At 40.9% G+C, this 17,039-nt stretch overlaps 2 protein-coding genes across 3 annotated transcripts in view; one reads left to right on the forward strand and one right to left on the reverse strand.

Annotated features, from left to right (window-relative positions):
• The first annotated feature begins 1,478 nt into the window (after positions 1-1,478).
• GTF2E2 (general transcription factor IIE subunit 2) overlaps positions 1,479-17,039 on the forward strand; it is a 43,301-nt gene continuing 27,740 nt past the window's right edge. Inside the window, exons 1-2 of the mRNA XM_063458729.1 lie at positions 1,479-1,669; positions 4,981-5,138. Of these exons, the coding sequence (XP_063314799.1) occupies positions 4,985-5,138 (154 nt within the window). The 5' untranslated portion in view covers positions 1,479-1,669; positions 4,981-4,984. The remainder of the gene's footprint in view (positions 1,670-4,980; positions 5,139-17,039) is intronic.
• The window catches only part of SMIM18 (small integral membrane protein 18), a 290,872-nt gene continuing 281,823 nt past the window's right edge, over positions 7,991-17,039 (reverse strand). Inside the window, exons 1-2 of one of the 2 annotated variants that reach the window (XM_063458733.1) lie at positions 16,749-16,873; positions 7,991-9,176 (exon numbers count right to left, since the gene is read on the reverse strand). In XM_063458733.1, the coding sequence (XP_063314803.1) occupies positions 8,863-9,153 (291 nt within the window). In that variant the 5' untranslated portion in view covers positions 9,154-9,176; positions 16,749-16,873 and the 3' untranslated portion in view covers positions 7,991-8,862. Of the gene's footprint in view, positions 9,177-16,748; positions 16,874-17,039 lie in introns of those variants that run through there. The other variant, XM_063458734.1, reaches the window with a different exon arrangement.

A 17,039-nucleotide genomic window follows, 5' to 3' on the forward strand; every position in this document is an offset into this window, starting at 1 on the left:
GTGGTTTGGAGGGCTTAAGGCAGTGGTAGGTGGAGTCCTACTGATTTTAATGTTGTGTCTACTCCTGCCGTGTCTTATACCCTTAGTAGTTAGGTCTGTGCAAAGCCTGATAGAAAATATAGCAGAGAGGAAGGCTGCTGCACAGATAATGGCAATTTATAAATATAAGGCTCTAGATCAAGGAGAACCAATGCAGGAAGATGAGTGTTGAAGATTCACATCATAAGTTAAGTCTGGTCTGGTTCCAGGTAACTCGCGGTGTATGCAAACTAAGGTTAAGTGATGCCTCAAGTAATTGTGAAATATCAAGAGGCATCAAAGGGGGGAATGTGGTGGAATCTCGGTAAAAATAAATTTAGTAGGCCGAGATTACCACGTGGCATGTGTACGTGCATATGCTGACGTATCGATCAGTTGGTTGCACGAGGCAAGATACGATCAGTAGTGTACGGAGCATGTGCAAGAATACAGGATGTAGTATTCCCCTCCTCCATTGTGCTGGACAAGCCATGCGGTCAAGCAGGAAGTTAATTCTTATTTGTATTGATTGGTCAAGAGAATGTGCGGGTGGAGCTTAATATGGGAGGAGTTATGTGCCTATATAAGGAGCCTGCACTATTGTCCGGGGCTCAGAACTTGCTGTATTTTGGTGACATTAGTCCCTCTGAGTCCCGATCGGTGATCCAATAAAGAATCTCTTCCTTCCTGAAGAAACCTGTGTCCATCTCTCTGTGCTTCGCTTCCGTCAGTTTCTCCGGTATCACCATAGGAAAACATTGAATCAGTGCTTTTCTATAAGGAAAAATCTGACGCTGGTGGTCCTCATGCACAGCGAGGACGCCCAGCGTTAGATAACGGACTAAATGTCCGTTGCGGTTTTGGAAGTGCCCCCAGTGGCTGTCTGATAAACAACCACTGAGGGCAGACTTAGTTCTCTAGATTTGCAATGTTTAACACTGCAGCACTAGGTGCAAAAGGGACACTGCACCCAGACCGCTTCAATGAGTTCTGGGTGCCTACCGTGTCCCTTTAAAAGTACGTTTATTTTCGGAGTGCCTTGCTCTGAGACTATGAGAGGGTAATGTGCACAGCGCACAGTAAGGGAGTGTGAATCCCTATTAGCTCAGACAGTTTCCATATTTACTGCGTGTCATTACCAGGAATTACATTAGAAATCAGATTGTGATTGGGCCCCAGTGTCCGGGGGGGGGGGCTCTGCTATCAGCATATTAAATACAATGAGCGGCTGAGAGGAACTCTAAATATTATAACCAGGGAGGATCTATTGCTCCCCTCCCCCGTCAGTGAGTGGGGGGTTATTAGTATCTCTCCCCCCCATCTTCAAACATCACAATATTAACAATACAAAACAATCCAAGTCAAGTCCGCCGCCATATTGGCCGTAGCCCCGCCCTCCGTGTACGTCATGACGCCGCGTCGGGTGCCTGGGTTACTGTTGGTCTTAAAGGCATAGCACGCGCCTGTGCCCTGTTCACCGCTCTCCTCCCTTCTCGCCGCCTCGTCACAACTTTATTGAAAACAACAACAAAGAGCAATCCAGGAGTCTGAGGGAACTGACGTATGAGAGGGGAAAAGAAGAAATCGTGCGCTGTGATTGGTCAGAGCGGGCTCGCTGGTTTCGGTTTCCCCATCCAGCTCGGTGGATTGTGTGAGTCTCTCTGTCACGGTGATCAATGTGTTAACTGGGGAGGGACGGGGTGAGTGGCATTGATATCCACCCCTTCAATGCCGGCGAGGGGTGTGCTCACCAAGCCAGGGTGACCTCACAGGCAGCTCACCGGCCACTGCAGAACTACAGCTCCCATGGTGCCTTGCCGCCTGCCCTATGGTGGGTGTATTCCTACATAGCCTGGGGGAGCTGCCCTATGGTCAGCCCTGCTCTCTGTGTGTGAGATCCATGTGGGGAGCTGCTCTCTGTGTGTGAGATCCATGTGGGGAGCTGCTCTCTGTGTGTGAGATCCATGTGGGGAGCTGCTCTCTGTGTGTGAGATCCATGTGGGGAGCTGCTCTCTGTGTGTGAGATCCATGTGGGGAGCTGCTCTCTGTGCGTGAGATCCATGTGGGGAGCTGCTCTCTGTGCGTGAGATCCATGTGGGGAGCTGCTCTCTGTGCGTGAGATCCATGTGGGGAGCTGCTCTCTGTGCGTGAGATCCATGTGGGGAGCTGCTCTCTGTGCGTGAGATCCATGTGGGGAGCTGCTCTCTGTGCGTGAGATCCATGTGGGGAGCTGCTCTCTGTGCGTGAGATCCATGTGAGGAGCTGCTCTCTGTGCGTGAGATCCATGTGAGGAGCTGCTCTCTGTGCGTGAGATCCATGTGAGGAGCTGCTCTCTGTGCGTGAGATCCATGTGAGGAGCTGCTCTCTGTGCGTGAGATCCATGTGAGGAGCTGCTCTCTGTGCGTGAGATCCATGTGGGGAGCTGCTCTCTGTGCGTGAGATCCATGTGGGGAGCTGCTCTCTGTGCGTGAGATCCATGTGGGGAGCTGCTCTCTGTGCGTGAGATCCATGTGGGGAGCTGCTCTCTGTGCGTGAGATCCATGTGGGGAGCTGCTCTCTGTGCGTGAGATCCATGTGGGGAGCTGCTCTCTGTGCGTGAGATCCATGTGGGGAGCTGCTCTCTGTGCGTGAGATCCATGTGGGGAGCTGCTCTCTGTGCGTGAGATCCATGTGGGGAGCTGCTCTCTGTGCGTGAGATCCATGTGGGGAGCTGCTCTCTGTGCGTGAGATCCATGTGGGGAGCTGCTCTCTGTGCGTGAGATCCATGTGGGGAGCTGCTCTCTGTGCTTGAGATCCATGTGGGGAGCTGCTCTCTGTGCTTGAGATCCATGTGGGGAGCTGCTCTCTGTGCGTGAGATCCATGTGGGGAGCTGCTCTCTGTGCGTGAGATCCATGTGGGGAGCTGCTCTCTGTGCGTGAGATCCATGTGGGGAGCTGCTCTCTGTGCGTGAGATCCATGTGGGGAGCTGCTCTCTGTGCGTGAGATCCGTGTGGATTAAAACCAGAAAATAGGTACACTGATTTACATTGACATTACCTTATTATATCACCAATTAAACAAAGGACATTCACTCTATATCAACTCCAGGATTAATTTAAGTAGTATCATAGGTAAAACAGAAATAATGAAACCATAAATGGATAAGTAATTACAGTTGAAGTGAAAGAGCAGCCCTGTGCTCTGGTTTAATATTCATGCAGTGACACAATCCCCGTTGATCAGCCTCGATGGTCCAATGATAGTAAAGAAACTGCCTGTGCTGTGCCTCTTCCTCTGCTCATCATGTAGCTGTATGGATAAAGAAAGTATCCATTATAAAATACTAGGAACACTTAGACTAGCCCTCCTTGGTTTTGATTGAACAGCATGGGTGGTATAACACACCACGGTCATAGTCAGTATGGTTTCTCATGAAATGATGAAAAACATTGAGCGATTCCATAGTTCAGTATGCTGGGATTCTACATATAATAATATGTTGGCAGTATTTGCATTACTTTGAGCCAGCCAAACTGTAGAATAATTTGGATGGAAGGTTCAACCACCCCAATAACGATATGGAATAATTCTGTAGCTGCTTAGGGTATCCACATTGAAATATAGCAAACAGATAAGAAAAGATAAAATCCAAACACCATTTTAATCATGGCTATATATTCTGCAGAGAGGGATTCTTAGATGGTGCAAAATCGAATGGGAAAACTTAGTTATTAGGAGAGTGAAGGCCATATTTATGATTTCTTTAGGTCTTTTACAGCTTTTAACAATAGTCGTTCACAAGTGCCATCTTTGTTGCTGTTAATATATTTGCAAAAATATTCTCAGGCCTCCACTTCCTCTGGGCTGAGACTTCCTGGTTCAGCCCACTCACAGCACCCTTTATTAAGCATTCACTTAGTGGGCCCTCTTTTACAGGCCTACCCGAACGTCGGTTTTGGCACACCACAAGCGACTTATACCACTACTATAACTCGGCTTATTGTCCCTGACTACAAATATGTGTGTGTGAGTGTTTATTAAATTATCAGGGGTGCACTTACAGGTCTTGTGACAAAAATTGTGGTTTAATGGAACAAAAAACTTTAGTTACATCTACATTACAAGCTTGATTCGTGTAGTATCAAGTGTAAAACAATGAAAAGGGAACAATACACACATATATATATGTGTATTGTTCACCTGTCATTGTTTTACACCTGATACTACATGAATCAAGCTTGTAATGTATTTATGGTGTTTTAATTGGTTATAATTTTTTGTATAGGACTATGTTTGTTTGTTTTTTCTGTAATTTTGTGCACATTTTGACGCTGTACTTCTGCTACCTATTATTTTAGTGTTTAAAATTTCCATTATTCTGGCCTTTTAATTTCTAAAGCTGTCTTTAAGGGGTTAAAAGAACACTCCAAGCAGTGTCCTGTAGAAGTTATTGTGCAAGAAGAGTACCCTTGCACCCCCACCGTCTCACTGAGGGGCTCTCTATCCGAGGTAAGCTCGGCAGGGCTAAGCTCATTGGACATAGTGCCATCAACTGATGTTCTCTGTCAATGAGCTAGCTTTGCATTGTAGGGCTTATCTCAGGAGAGCTAACGGAGGTTTCTGCCTAATCATTATCAGTAATGGAGGGAGAGAGTGGCTCCTGGTGGATCCCAGGTAAGAAGTCAAACTGTTCCAAAACTATTTGGTTACTTACAATGAACGTCCCAGGAGTATCACCATCACTTTGTGCACGGGTTATTTGTGTCTCCAATTCTGCCTTTATTTTGAACAAATCATTAAAAATATGTTTTTAAGCAGTGTGAAAACGCTAGTGTCAGAAAAACTGAACCTATACTGTTGTGTAATCAAAATGTGGAGGTTATGTCAGTTGCTATTTTTTTTTCTTTTCTTTAAATGGAGGGTAGAATATTTCTGTAATTTTTATCAATTTTTTTTTCTCTTCTCTTTCATATCATACGTAGCATAATGGATCCCGCTCTCTTGAGGGATCGGGAGCTTTTTAAAAAGCGAGCCTTGACAAACCCAGCTGTTGAAAAACGGTCTGCTCCTTCTGAGTCTTCGAAGAAAAAGAGAGCCAAACTTGATCTTGGAGGGACATCTGGATCCAAGCAGAACACAGGTCGGCATCCTCATGCAATAGCATTTTTGTTTCATTGTAGAGTTTATATGCTATAGTTAATGCTTTAGAAGTTAAGAGGAACTGTCATCTTAATTTTCAAAAACTAGGTAGTGTGGACTGCCCTTTTGAGGATTTTTTCTTAGTATTTTATTTTGATTCCTTGCTTACAGTTTTTTATATTTGTGATAAGCTGAGCTTGCAAGTTGTGACCCCCAACTAAAGATTTTACAGTCTTGTTGTAAAGCGCTACGGAATCTGTTGGTGCTATATAAATGGCAATAATAATGACTACAGCTGGTAGCTTGGGGTGGCTATTGATTATCCACAGGTTTCTAACCTTTTTTTATTTGATTTTTACTGTCTGCTTGAAAAGATTCCAAACCCTCGCAGATAAGCACTTCACTGGTGTACATGAGGTACACTTGGGGCACCATAGCAATTTCATTTCAATAGTGCGAGGTGGTTTTCGGCACAGTCTTACCTTTAAGAGGTTAAACCGTTTCTTTGAGTGGTTTTGTGAATAGGGTTCTAGTTATAGGTTGAGAGTGTCGGCTAATGCTTTAAGCCTATCAGAGGTGCCCACTCCGTGACTTCTTAATTGAAACCTTTAGACTATTGGCAGAAGCCAGGAAGACTATTAAACTGTACCTTCTTCACAACATTGCACCCAGGATCTCTTGACACCATAACAACTTAGTTGAGATGAAGTTGATCTGGTGCCTGGAGTGTATCCATAAGAAGATTTTGGGTTTTGGAAAAAAGATTTAATGGTGAACAGTTCCTCAGGTCGGGGCAGTGATGTCACAGTGTCATTGAGGAAGAACAGCCAGATATTTCTCTACATAATTGCCATGGTGTACCTATGAGAAATTTTCCCAACAATCTATTGTATCCACCTTACTAGCTCGATACAATAGTAAAAAAGCGTTTGCTGTGATTTATAGAAGGCTAGTGAGGAGGACATCTCTCTCTTTGAAGCATGCATATCACACAAATAGCAAGAGCGATGGTTTCATAATGTAAAAGTTATTTTTAAAGAAAACATTGGAAAGCAAAATAAGTGTGCTGTTTGTGCACCATCAAAAAAATCTGGTGCACCTAACAATACAAACTCTGGAAAATACTAGGAGATCCTCCAGCGGATTTGTCATACATACCCATAGAAATAAAATGAAGTGGTTACGGTGCCAGGAACCACTTATCTTTACGGATTAACCATTAAACGGTTTAACCATCTAAGTTGGCTCTCCAGTGCCATTCCTCCATGTAACCATCCACACCCGCTTTCTCTACTGCTGATCAAGAAGCACATGGCCTGTAAGTCAGTAACTCTCCATTTATAAAATCTGTATGTACTTTTTATGTTTTATGAATAGGGAGCTATTGATTGGCTTAGAGCGTCAACTAACTGCTCTGTGCCAATCAGCGGAGCCTTTGCCTGGCAGCAGGCCGTGCTTCCTGGATCAGAATTAGAAAAAGGTGGATGTGGTCGGTTACAGGGAATAAAGACCCTGGAGAACCAACTTGGGGGTTAAACCGTTCATGAACGGTTTGTCCCCTAAAGATAAGGAAGCACCAAGGATCTCCTGGCACCATAACAACTTTTTTTTTTATGGTTCTCTGAGCGTTCCTTAAGGATGCTTCTTTTGTGCCATTTTGACGGAAAACTTCATATTCTGGTTTGTGCTATCTCTAAATGCATACTTCCCTGTATGTATATTTTTGACTGTGTTTAGAATTTTGGTGAATCTCCAGCACAGTATATAATCTTCATAAATATTGTATCTTGATGGAAAACTGTTGTTTTTTTCTTCTATAAGATGAGTAAGTTATTTGACATTTTACTTAGATCCAAGGCTGGCTGTGGTCCCTGGTGGGGTTGTAGTGTAGCAGAAATTAAAGTGCACACTTGCATAACTGTTTGGTTTTGCTTATTGGTCCTACTTAGTCCTGTTTATATAATGCACACTAGGCGCAGGGTCCAACTGTGTGTCTGCTGTCTGGCCTTTATGCCAGTGTGCAGGGAGGAGGTGTAGTGAGTAAAAGGGAGGCTTAGCTACACACAATGGGGCACATGCTATTGACTGGAACACTAAAATAGTGTGTGGAGTAGAGTGCGGATTTATTAGATGCAGACTTGAATCCACTTTGAATTGTGACATTAGTATCTGTCCCCGATGTTGCATATTTAACAATGTAATCAATGAAATGTCCAATTTATAGATATAGTTAAAGTACACACTCATCACATGTGCTTTTATTCACGTTGTAAACATTGTTAATGACTGGTAGGTGGATCATATTTATGTCACTTTCTACTCAGGTTATTAATGTACATTTGACATTTCTTTTTCTTAAAGGAATAGTCTTGTAAAAGAAAAAAGTATATTGTCTAAGTTGCTGTTTTCCATTTAGTTCAGATATAGGCTTATTATTAACTCTTGAACTCTCCCCTAACTCCAGTGCCGGTACATACTCCTTATTACAGCTGATCCTTCTCAATCCATCATGCTTGATAATCTATATGCATCAAATGCTTTTCCTAGAGAAACCCTACAGACATGATAGCACATGCATAAATGTTGCTATAATTCTCCAGTTTAATGCTCCTCTGTGAGCATAATCAGCATCTAAATGAATGACCAGCCACTGGAAGCATCATAATTGCAAAACGTACATAGTGTTGTACAGGTATCGGCAATGTTTTCATCAGCAAGGCTTCAATGGAGCATCGGCACCCCAAAATGTCCTGGGTGTGGATTTAAAAAAACAAACAAAAAACGTTCTTTATCTTTATATCTGCTTGTTAATTCTGATTCACAAAATAATTTCAAATTGCGGCCACTGCCTAGAGCCGTGGACATTGACAGGGTTAATGTCTAAACCCTGATATATTATTTATTTCCTCTCTCAAATTAAATCCAACAGTGTGTCCTCCTCTGTTGCCTCCCTCCCATAGTGTATGTAATGTGTGCACTTGTGGTGTATGCTGGCTTAGCTTTCTGCATTGAGGGGATATGTTGGTACAGTGGAAGTTAAACTAGACCACATGCTACCTCCCTGTGGTAGGGCTAAAGGCAAAAAAAACTGCAAAACTTTCTTCCTGTCACCCAGAACTACATGTCTCTGGCACAGAGCCATATGAATTTCCTATTCTGCTTAGACTGTCCCTTTAATTTAGTTGAAGACTGCCTATAAGAAGCAACTGTCAGTTTGTTGATTTTAAAAGTCAACTCTGTATACATCATATACAAATGATATTGGTTAATCTAGTAGAAACATAGTAACGTTAATTGGGTTATCAATGAATTGCAAAACTCTAACTGTATGTTATTTTTATGACTTTTTGTTAATCATCCTAACCGGCTCCGTTAAATCAGATTGGGTTTCTTATTTAGGGGATTGATCATTAGGTCTGGGGGTTAAAGTCAATTTTAATGACATAATGCTAGGATATTCCACAACTTGGAGAAAAAAGTGTTTACACTTGTCTTGGCAGATTAGAACCATCCTCATTCACTAAGATGAGTTGGCCCTCAACACAACTGGGAATGGTCAATAGTAAGATCACTTGGGATGATATTTTTGTGAGCAAAGGACAATTTATGTTTTAGTGGCAATATGAGTAATATTTGTATCCATGAGCAAAGGGAGTATGAGCCCTGCTCACTGATTGTCCTTATTAATGGGTGATGGACCAAGTCTTCTCCAGTTTCCATGGACTTCACACCACTTCAGTCTTGCGCTTCTTCATGCTGCTCATTAGAGCCCTAACAGGGTTGGGCTCATTCTCCAGGTCCTTGACTGTCTTGTGCTTGGCACAACAACAGCAGTCTAGCATCTCATACAAGAAAGCTAGCAAAACAAGGGATAACACGGTCAGAATGAACAGCACCAAAATAACAAAGCAAGCGGTATTCCAACCATCATGGAACGGGTAGATTCTCTGCACCTGGAACCAAACTTGCTGCTGGATCAAAGCTGTCTCGTTCTTCCAGGAGCTGTTCGATGCCATCCTTGAATAGGCTCCCCGAGTAGCTACAAGCATTATAAATATAAGAAAAATTAAATGAGAAATATCTTAACTAATTCTGCATTTTATTTCTTGAATACAAGATACCGACTTAGTTACTTGGTACACCCACAAATAGTATTTGAACATAGCAGGGTCAAACATACTTTAGAGAATAATTAATTTTCTTGATAATTCTTGAATGGTTAACAGCCACAACAAAAAACCAAAAGGTTTTAAATCCAGTCTCCATGAATTGTGTCCCCCAAACTTTCCATACCCCGCCCCTAAAATACTTTTACCATAATTAAAGTAATAGATTGATGAATCCTATTTTAATTATGTTTATGAAGTATATGAATGGCAGTCCTCAAGGTGAATTTTGAACTTTTGACTCTAATTGAGCAGCTATCGCCTCTGGATTAAAAATAACACAACTTTATTTTTTTAAAACAAATGTCGGATATACTCCTGAGCTCGTAAGAAAAAAAGGATATAGGTGGCGCTTAGGAATATATAGGTATGGTGCTGCTGAATTACCCAAGTATATTGTCACTCTATACTTAAGAAAAATATACAATCCAAAAGGTATAAGGTGAAAGCGCACACAAAATAAAAAAAATATTACCTTAAATACACAGTACACTTGGTAAAATGTATTATGGTTTTCCTATACAGAAATTCAAACAAAAACGCAACATAGTGTAATCTGTATGTGTGTTAGGTGAAAAGAGATTTAGAACTCGATACTCACAATTTTTTGAGCCCACTAGAGTTGGCTCTGGACTTATAGTACTATCGAGTTCTAAATCTCTTTTCACCTAACACGCATACAGATTACACTATGTTGCGTTTTTGTTTGAATTTCTGTATAGGAAAACCATAATACATTTTACCAAGTGTACTGTGTATTTACCAAAACCTTTTACCAAGTGTACTGTGTATTTAAGATGCTATTTCTTTAATTTTTTTTTTTTTGTGCGCTTTCACCTTATACCTTTTGGATTATATTCCTGAGCTCGTCCAATGCAATTAACCAACAGTCACAATTACTTTTTCAGATGGCTGGTATATGAAACACAAAACTAATGTCAATTAAACAAAAAGTTTCTGTAAAGACCTGGATTAACTTGTTCTATGGGTTCTCAATTAAAGGAACATTACAAACACCACAACCACTATATCCTGCTGTAGTGGTTTTGGTGACAGAACTGCCCTGATACTGTTTCACAGTAACTGCTCAAACGGTTTCAGCAGTTACTGTAGTAACAATCCTATTATTTCTGGTGATTGCTTCTTGTTGAGCTCTTTGGACCAAAACGACTCTTTATAAATCTGGCCTGATAGATCTAATGTTGGCTAACAGCTCCCACTTTATCTTGCATATAAGGCTCCATCCTGCACAGAAACAGGTTTCTCTGTCAGTTCTACATTTGGACCCTGTGCATCTTTCTAGAGGTATTGTAATTGGAGGCCCTTGCCTCTCTTCTTCTACACTCTGAGGAAGTTGAAGAAACTGAGTATTTTGCATAGTGTAGAGACGCTTGATGCTGAATGTTTGTTTGTTTTAGGTGGGTTGTGCCTCGTGTCAACTGTACTTGTTTATAGGTGGGTTATTTCAACCTTTATTTAAAATTCCTCTATATGTAGGTTCCCAAACTACTCTACCACTATCTTCAACCATTAAACCGTAGACTTCCTTAACTCTTACACCAACATATAAATATCATGTAATATGAAACATGCATAATGACAAAATGTGTATTAGGGTAAAATATTGTCTATATACGAAAAAAATACCATCAAGAAGTGCTGGAGTTATTTACAAATTATTTATTTGTTACAATATCTCCAGGACCCCTTGATGGTTTTATTTTCCCATAATAAATTATTTGCAGTTATGTATTGTCTGTCCTATCCTATCATGTGTAATTATAACTAGCCAAGCCTAAAATTTACTAGCCACTTCAAATTGAAAGGTAGTGGTGAGCTTGCCCAGTATGAGTCATGCAGTCCAGAACAGACTTTAAAAAAAAAAAAACAAAAAAAAAACTTTTACTCAAATTGGTATTAACTGCTGTGCTGCTAACACTTTCAAATATGTTTTGGTTTTTTTTGTTTTGTTTTTTAATAAATGCAGCTATCTACATATGTGACTTCATGTGCACTGAAGTGTGGAATGTACAGTGAACATCATACAAAAATGTGTACAGTGTTAGGGGTTCGAACTGGGATAAAAGTGAGGTGGTGGGTTATAAGCCAAAATAAACAAGAATATAAGTTCATTATTACTTATGCAATGTGCATATGTTGTTATGGCTTGCATGTCGCCTGGAGATAACGCACTGAACACATGCAAACTATTAATAAAAAGTAAATAAAATAAAGTGTTCCCAAAACAATGAAGTGGATCGGTCAGGCCTGCTCCCCCTATTGTTTTCCCAAGAGTTGCGAAACTGGGCACATGTAGTATACATAATGCATGTGATTGCTGCATCTAACTACATCTCTCCTAATGCGTTGCCAGCATTATGGCTGTAACAGGATTATGTGAGATGTAGTCCACAACGTCTGGAAGCTGTCAACTCCTGCTTTAAGATGTTACCCATTTTACAATCCAATCCTGGATCCGTTGCTATTTCCTAACATTATATCAAGAAGTCTAATGGGGTTTGTATACTTTGATGGGAGATTTATAAAGTGGATTGCAAATTCTAGACCAAAGTAGCCCAGATGGAAACATAGTTGTACATTTTTTTCCAAACTGGGTATTTTAACCTAAACGTGGCAATTTATTTGCCATTTCCCCACTGTTCCCACACTATTGAATAAACCCTTTCTATGTTTATAGGAAACCTGTAAAACAAGAGAGTAGTAAAAGATTATACAGGTGAGCCATTAGTATTACAGATTCTAAATCGAGGGCAGAGGAAGGCAACCTTCAGCTCTCCAGTTGTTGTGACTACATTATGCCTGCATTACAGCTGTAAGAGCATTATCCGACATGTGGTCCTCAACATCTGTAGTGCAGAAAGTTGTCTATCCTTAACCCCTTAAGGACACATGACATGTGTGACATGTCATGATTCCCTTTTATTCCAGAAGCTTGGTCCTTAAGGTGTTAATCTAGGTTGTCACATTTTAAATATGCATATTGCTTGGTCCTAGGAATCGTCTTTGAAGACAAATATATATTGAGACATTCGGGGCAGAGTTCTAAAAGTGGCAACCATAACATTTCCTTGTTTTGAACGGTAATTGCTCTAAGAACATTAGCCCCACAACTGCATTAGACTTTTATATATACTGTAACAACAAATATAATTGACATTCTTGAAACGGGTCAAGCAGACCATTTAGATAAGAATCACATATAGCACTACTTACGTTAAAAACATTTAATTAAAGTCATTTAAGACTGCTTTTAATAAGGGCCTATCTGCTTGTTCTATTGCTTCACTCAGATGATAAATGAACTGTCCTCTGGTATGTAAGATATTAACGGATGACTATAGGGTCAGGAACACAAACCTGTATTCCTGACCCTATAGTGTTAAAACCACCATCTAGTCCCCTTGGGGCCCCTCATGCCTCCATATATATAGTAAAAATCTTACTGTATTCAAGCCTGAAGCTGTAACTCTGCATCCTGTTTGTCTCGGATAAACAAGCAGTCTGCTGACATCAGAAGTGGTAGCCTGATCCAATCACAATGCTTCCCCATAGGATTGGCTGAGACTGACAAAGAGGCAGATCAGGGGCAGAGCCAGCATGTATCAAACACAGCCCTGGCCAATCAGCATCTCCTTGTAGAGATGAATTGAATCAATGAATCTCTATGAGGAAAGTTTAGTGTCTGCATGCAGAGGGAGGAGATACTAAATGTTTGGATGCATTTTAGGCAGCCATGACCCAGGAAGGATCTCTAACAGCCATCTGAGGAGTGGCCAGTGAAGTTATCCCTAGGCTGTAATGTAAACACTGCATTTTCTCTGAAAAGATAGTGTTTACAGCAAAAAGCCTGAAGATAATGATTCTACTCACCAGAACAAACTCAATAAGCTGTAGTTGAGTTGTTCAGGTGACTATAGTGTCCTTTTAATAAAAAAAAAAAATCCATTTGATTGATAAATGCCTTATTTATTGATTTGGGTATACATAGTGTATGGTGTACCAGAGAAAAGGAAAGACCAAATAGTTTGCCATTTCAGTCACTCTGACTCTGAAATTATTTTGCACACCAGACCTGGATAATGTCTTCCCTGATTAGTCATGGCTAACCCAGCTTTCATATATATCCCTTTTTTTTGGGGTGGGGGAGGGGGGGGACTCTGTAATTGTCAGCTGCATTAATAATGGCATTCTGAATATGGTATATCTGATTTAACGAATATCTTCAAGACCTCTTAATAATTTATCAGCATCACCTGATGTCTCATGTTACAGCTTGCTCAGTTGTATCATGCAGTCAACACACTCCAGGATGCACCTGGGGGTATTTGAGATGTTAGCTTAGCATTATGGTTTGGTTAATTTCTTTTAGGATCAGCTAGCATTTATTGTTGCTTTATTTTTCTAATTTTTTTTTAATTTTTTTTTATTCCTATCTTCATTGTTTTGTTTTTTTGTTGTTGTTTTTTTATCTCAACAATAACTAACTTGCAGCGAGTCTAGAATTGGGCCTACTATTACTAGTCAAGTATGTCTTATCATTGATCCAAGGATAAATCTGACTGCCATTCTGGGGTCAAGAGGGCATTTTATTCCTAGTTTGTTGCAAAATTGGAAGTGCTTCAAACTGTTTTTTAATTTTATTTTATTTTTGCTTTCTTTTGAATCAATAGCAAAAAACAAATGTGAATAAGCCTGAACTTGGACAACTGTCTCTTTTCAGCCTATGTAAATATGTAATCATTCTGCCGCAGAGCCAGGTATGTAGCAGATCTGCCATTTAGAGTGCTATATACAACATAGTGACTACAAGTAGAGTTATTCTACTGGCACCAATTGTCTTGTTGCCCCAGATCTTCTGTAGGGATTTTGGTGTCTTTGCTGGATTCCCCCTTAGCCACTTGACCTAGTATTATGTGATGTGGATTAGGCTTTATTCTTGTATGCAATTCAAAAGGCCAGAGCCGGTGGGGTGTTCCAATTAAACAATTAGTGCCATATGGCAATGTAGGCTTAGTGGGTTGGTTTCTTGTTAACTTCCTCATGATCCTATTGCACTTGCTGCCACTTGGCAGTAGGCATGAGCATCATGTGGGCTTTTACAAAATGTATTGGGTTTGGTTTTGTCCATTTTAGTTCAGTTCTTTTACCCTCAATATAGTGGTCTGTATGACAACCTACAAATGGGGTTAATAATTTTGGCCTAATTAGCCACATGTATCTGTTTTTTTTTTTTTTTAGGTGAAGAAGCATTTGTGGGACAAAGACCCAGTGTTTGTCCGGTGACTACCATTATTTTAGGGCAATGATTTGCTGTAAATTAGAGGCATTGTGACTGTTCAGGTGGTCTACAAAGTGTTCTTCTGGTTCTTGAAGCTGTTAATTGCTGGACCTGGAGGCATTCCTGACTAGGATGACCAGATCTTACCCCCAAAATGCAGGATCGTGATCTGATCCATATCTGCACTGCTAAGTCATTGTTGGCTGCAGTGACTGCGGAGCTGTACCCACAACATGGGTCAGATACTGCTCTTACATTATCATCTAACCATGCAGATCTGAGGTGAACTACAGTTGTAATTTTACTGACAAACTGTTTGCTTCTTGTTACCCATGTTTACTGGGTTGACTAAGTTAGTCTATGAAATGGACACTATAGTTGCCAAAACAACTTTAACGTAAAGAAGCAGTTTTTGTGCATAGATCATGCATCTGAAGTCTTACTGCACAATTATGTGCCATTTAGGAGTTAACCCCTTAAGGACCAAACTTCCGGAATAAAAGGGAATCATGACATGTCACACATGTCATGTGTCCTTAAGGGGTTAAATCACTTTTGTTTCTGTCCATGCAGCCCTAGTCACACCTTCCCTGACTGTGACTGGCACAGTGTGCATGAAAAAAAAGTTTTATTTTAAATCCGATGTTAACTTACTTTATAAGTTTTTATCTCCTGCTCTGTAAATTGAAATGTAATCACACACAGTAGGCTCCCTCAAGGTATTAACAGAGCAGCAGATAATAAATTCAAAATTAAACAGACTGTGCAATAAAATAAGTATAAACATTATATCTCAGTGTACAGGTGGTGTGTCTAGTGCTGCATAAACAAAGTGATTTTACTTCTAAATGGCAGAGAATTGAGCAGTGAGACTGCAGGGCCATGATATATACAACAAAAAAATGCTTCATTAAGCTAAAGTTGTTTTGGTGATTATACTGACCCTTGAAGTACTTTCTAAAGTTCCAACTGATGTCCTTAATACTTGGCAGTACTTGGTACTTCTGTCCATTGGTTGACTATAGCATGCAATTAATACAATCCAGTGTCAAAGAAAACAGTGCTATAACACCCCTATAAAATAAAATGTGGGTTCTTGGTGTTATTAAGCCGTCCTTCACAAACCTGTTGGCGTTTGAGCATAGTATATGTTGTTGTGTCTACTGCGCTGTATATACACTCTGTATGGGAGTTTGGGCAGGACAGAGTGGGAGTTTCTGGCAGAAGGTCAGATATAAATTCCCACGAATGCCAATGTGCTTTTTGGCACATTATTACATACCCTTTTGATGAAGGAGGCTGGCTGCTGTAGCCGTAAAAATGTGTGTTGATGCTTCAGCCTGTGTTGTGCTTTGTCATTCTTTGAATAGTAGCTTAGTGTATAAACACTCAGCATGTGTCTTAACCTCTCATCAATCAAGAGAAAGACTAGTACTATTACTCCCAGTATCCTGTATCAGTGTCTCAATTGTTAATGCTGCTCTGTGATATACCCTTCCATTCATCCTCCTCTCTGTGTTTGGACTTATAAGAATTGCTCTAAAAATGAACCCGGTAACCCAGTACTGGCGTCAGCCAGACTTGATCAGACAAATTATCTTGCTTACAGGACAACATAAGGCAGTTTGTGTACCAAATGGGACTTGTCATTTAAATGGATTAAATGATTTGCTGTTTACTGTGGGATCCTGAGTGCATTTTGCGATCTGCCATTACTGTGCAGTTTGCACATCATTTAGGCACTAGCTGCCATAGAGTGTACAGGCCCCACCGCATACATAGACAAAATATAGTCCGTTCAAAAGCAAGGCTGATTCATTTCAAACTGAAAGTCTTTCCACGACAACATAAACTGCTGCAAGGATTGAGCTGAAAGCCAATCTATCTGCATCAGCAAGCATTTGTGTTTAACCTATTCAGCGTCAGGGAAGCCTGCCTTTGCTTCATCCGACAAGGCAAAAATGGGGTGTGAGCGGTGCATCACACCAAAAATGGAGAGACCACGTCCTCCCCATGTGAGCTAATTGAAAGCATGTCTCTCTGTCCTTCAGGACGTGCATGTTACAGCCTGCAGCACAAAGAAGGCAACTGTGCATTGTGATCTCCCATCTACGTTGGATAGCAGAGATGTGCTTGATTAACCTACCTTATTGTACGAGCAGCTGCGGGCTGTGTTCTGCTGCTGTCTATTGCTGAGCACAGTACTGTTCAGACAGAGCTCTGCTATCATTGGACAGAAGAGAATGCAGCCAGCCGTCTGTGCTCAGTGCTTCATTAACATCCCATCCCTCCACCTAGAAGGCTGAGCACACCAATGGGGGAAGCTGGCCGAGTGTACTCTCCAGCCAGCCTCCATCCTCAGGACAATGGGAAGCTTGCTTGTTGCAGGTTTAGAACACAAGGCTTGATTGGCTTTTAAACAATGCTTCAAACCCTT

The sequence above is a fragment of the Pelobates fuscus genome, chromosome 6, assembly GCF_036172605.1.
Source record: "Pelobates fuscus isolate aPelFus1 chromosome 6, aPelFus1.pri, whole genome shotgun sequence".
NCBI classification, from domain to species: Eukaryota; Metazoa; Chordata; class Amphibia; order Anura; family Pelobatidae; genus Pelobates; species Pelobates fuscus.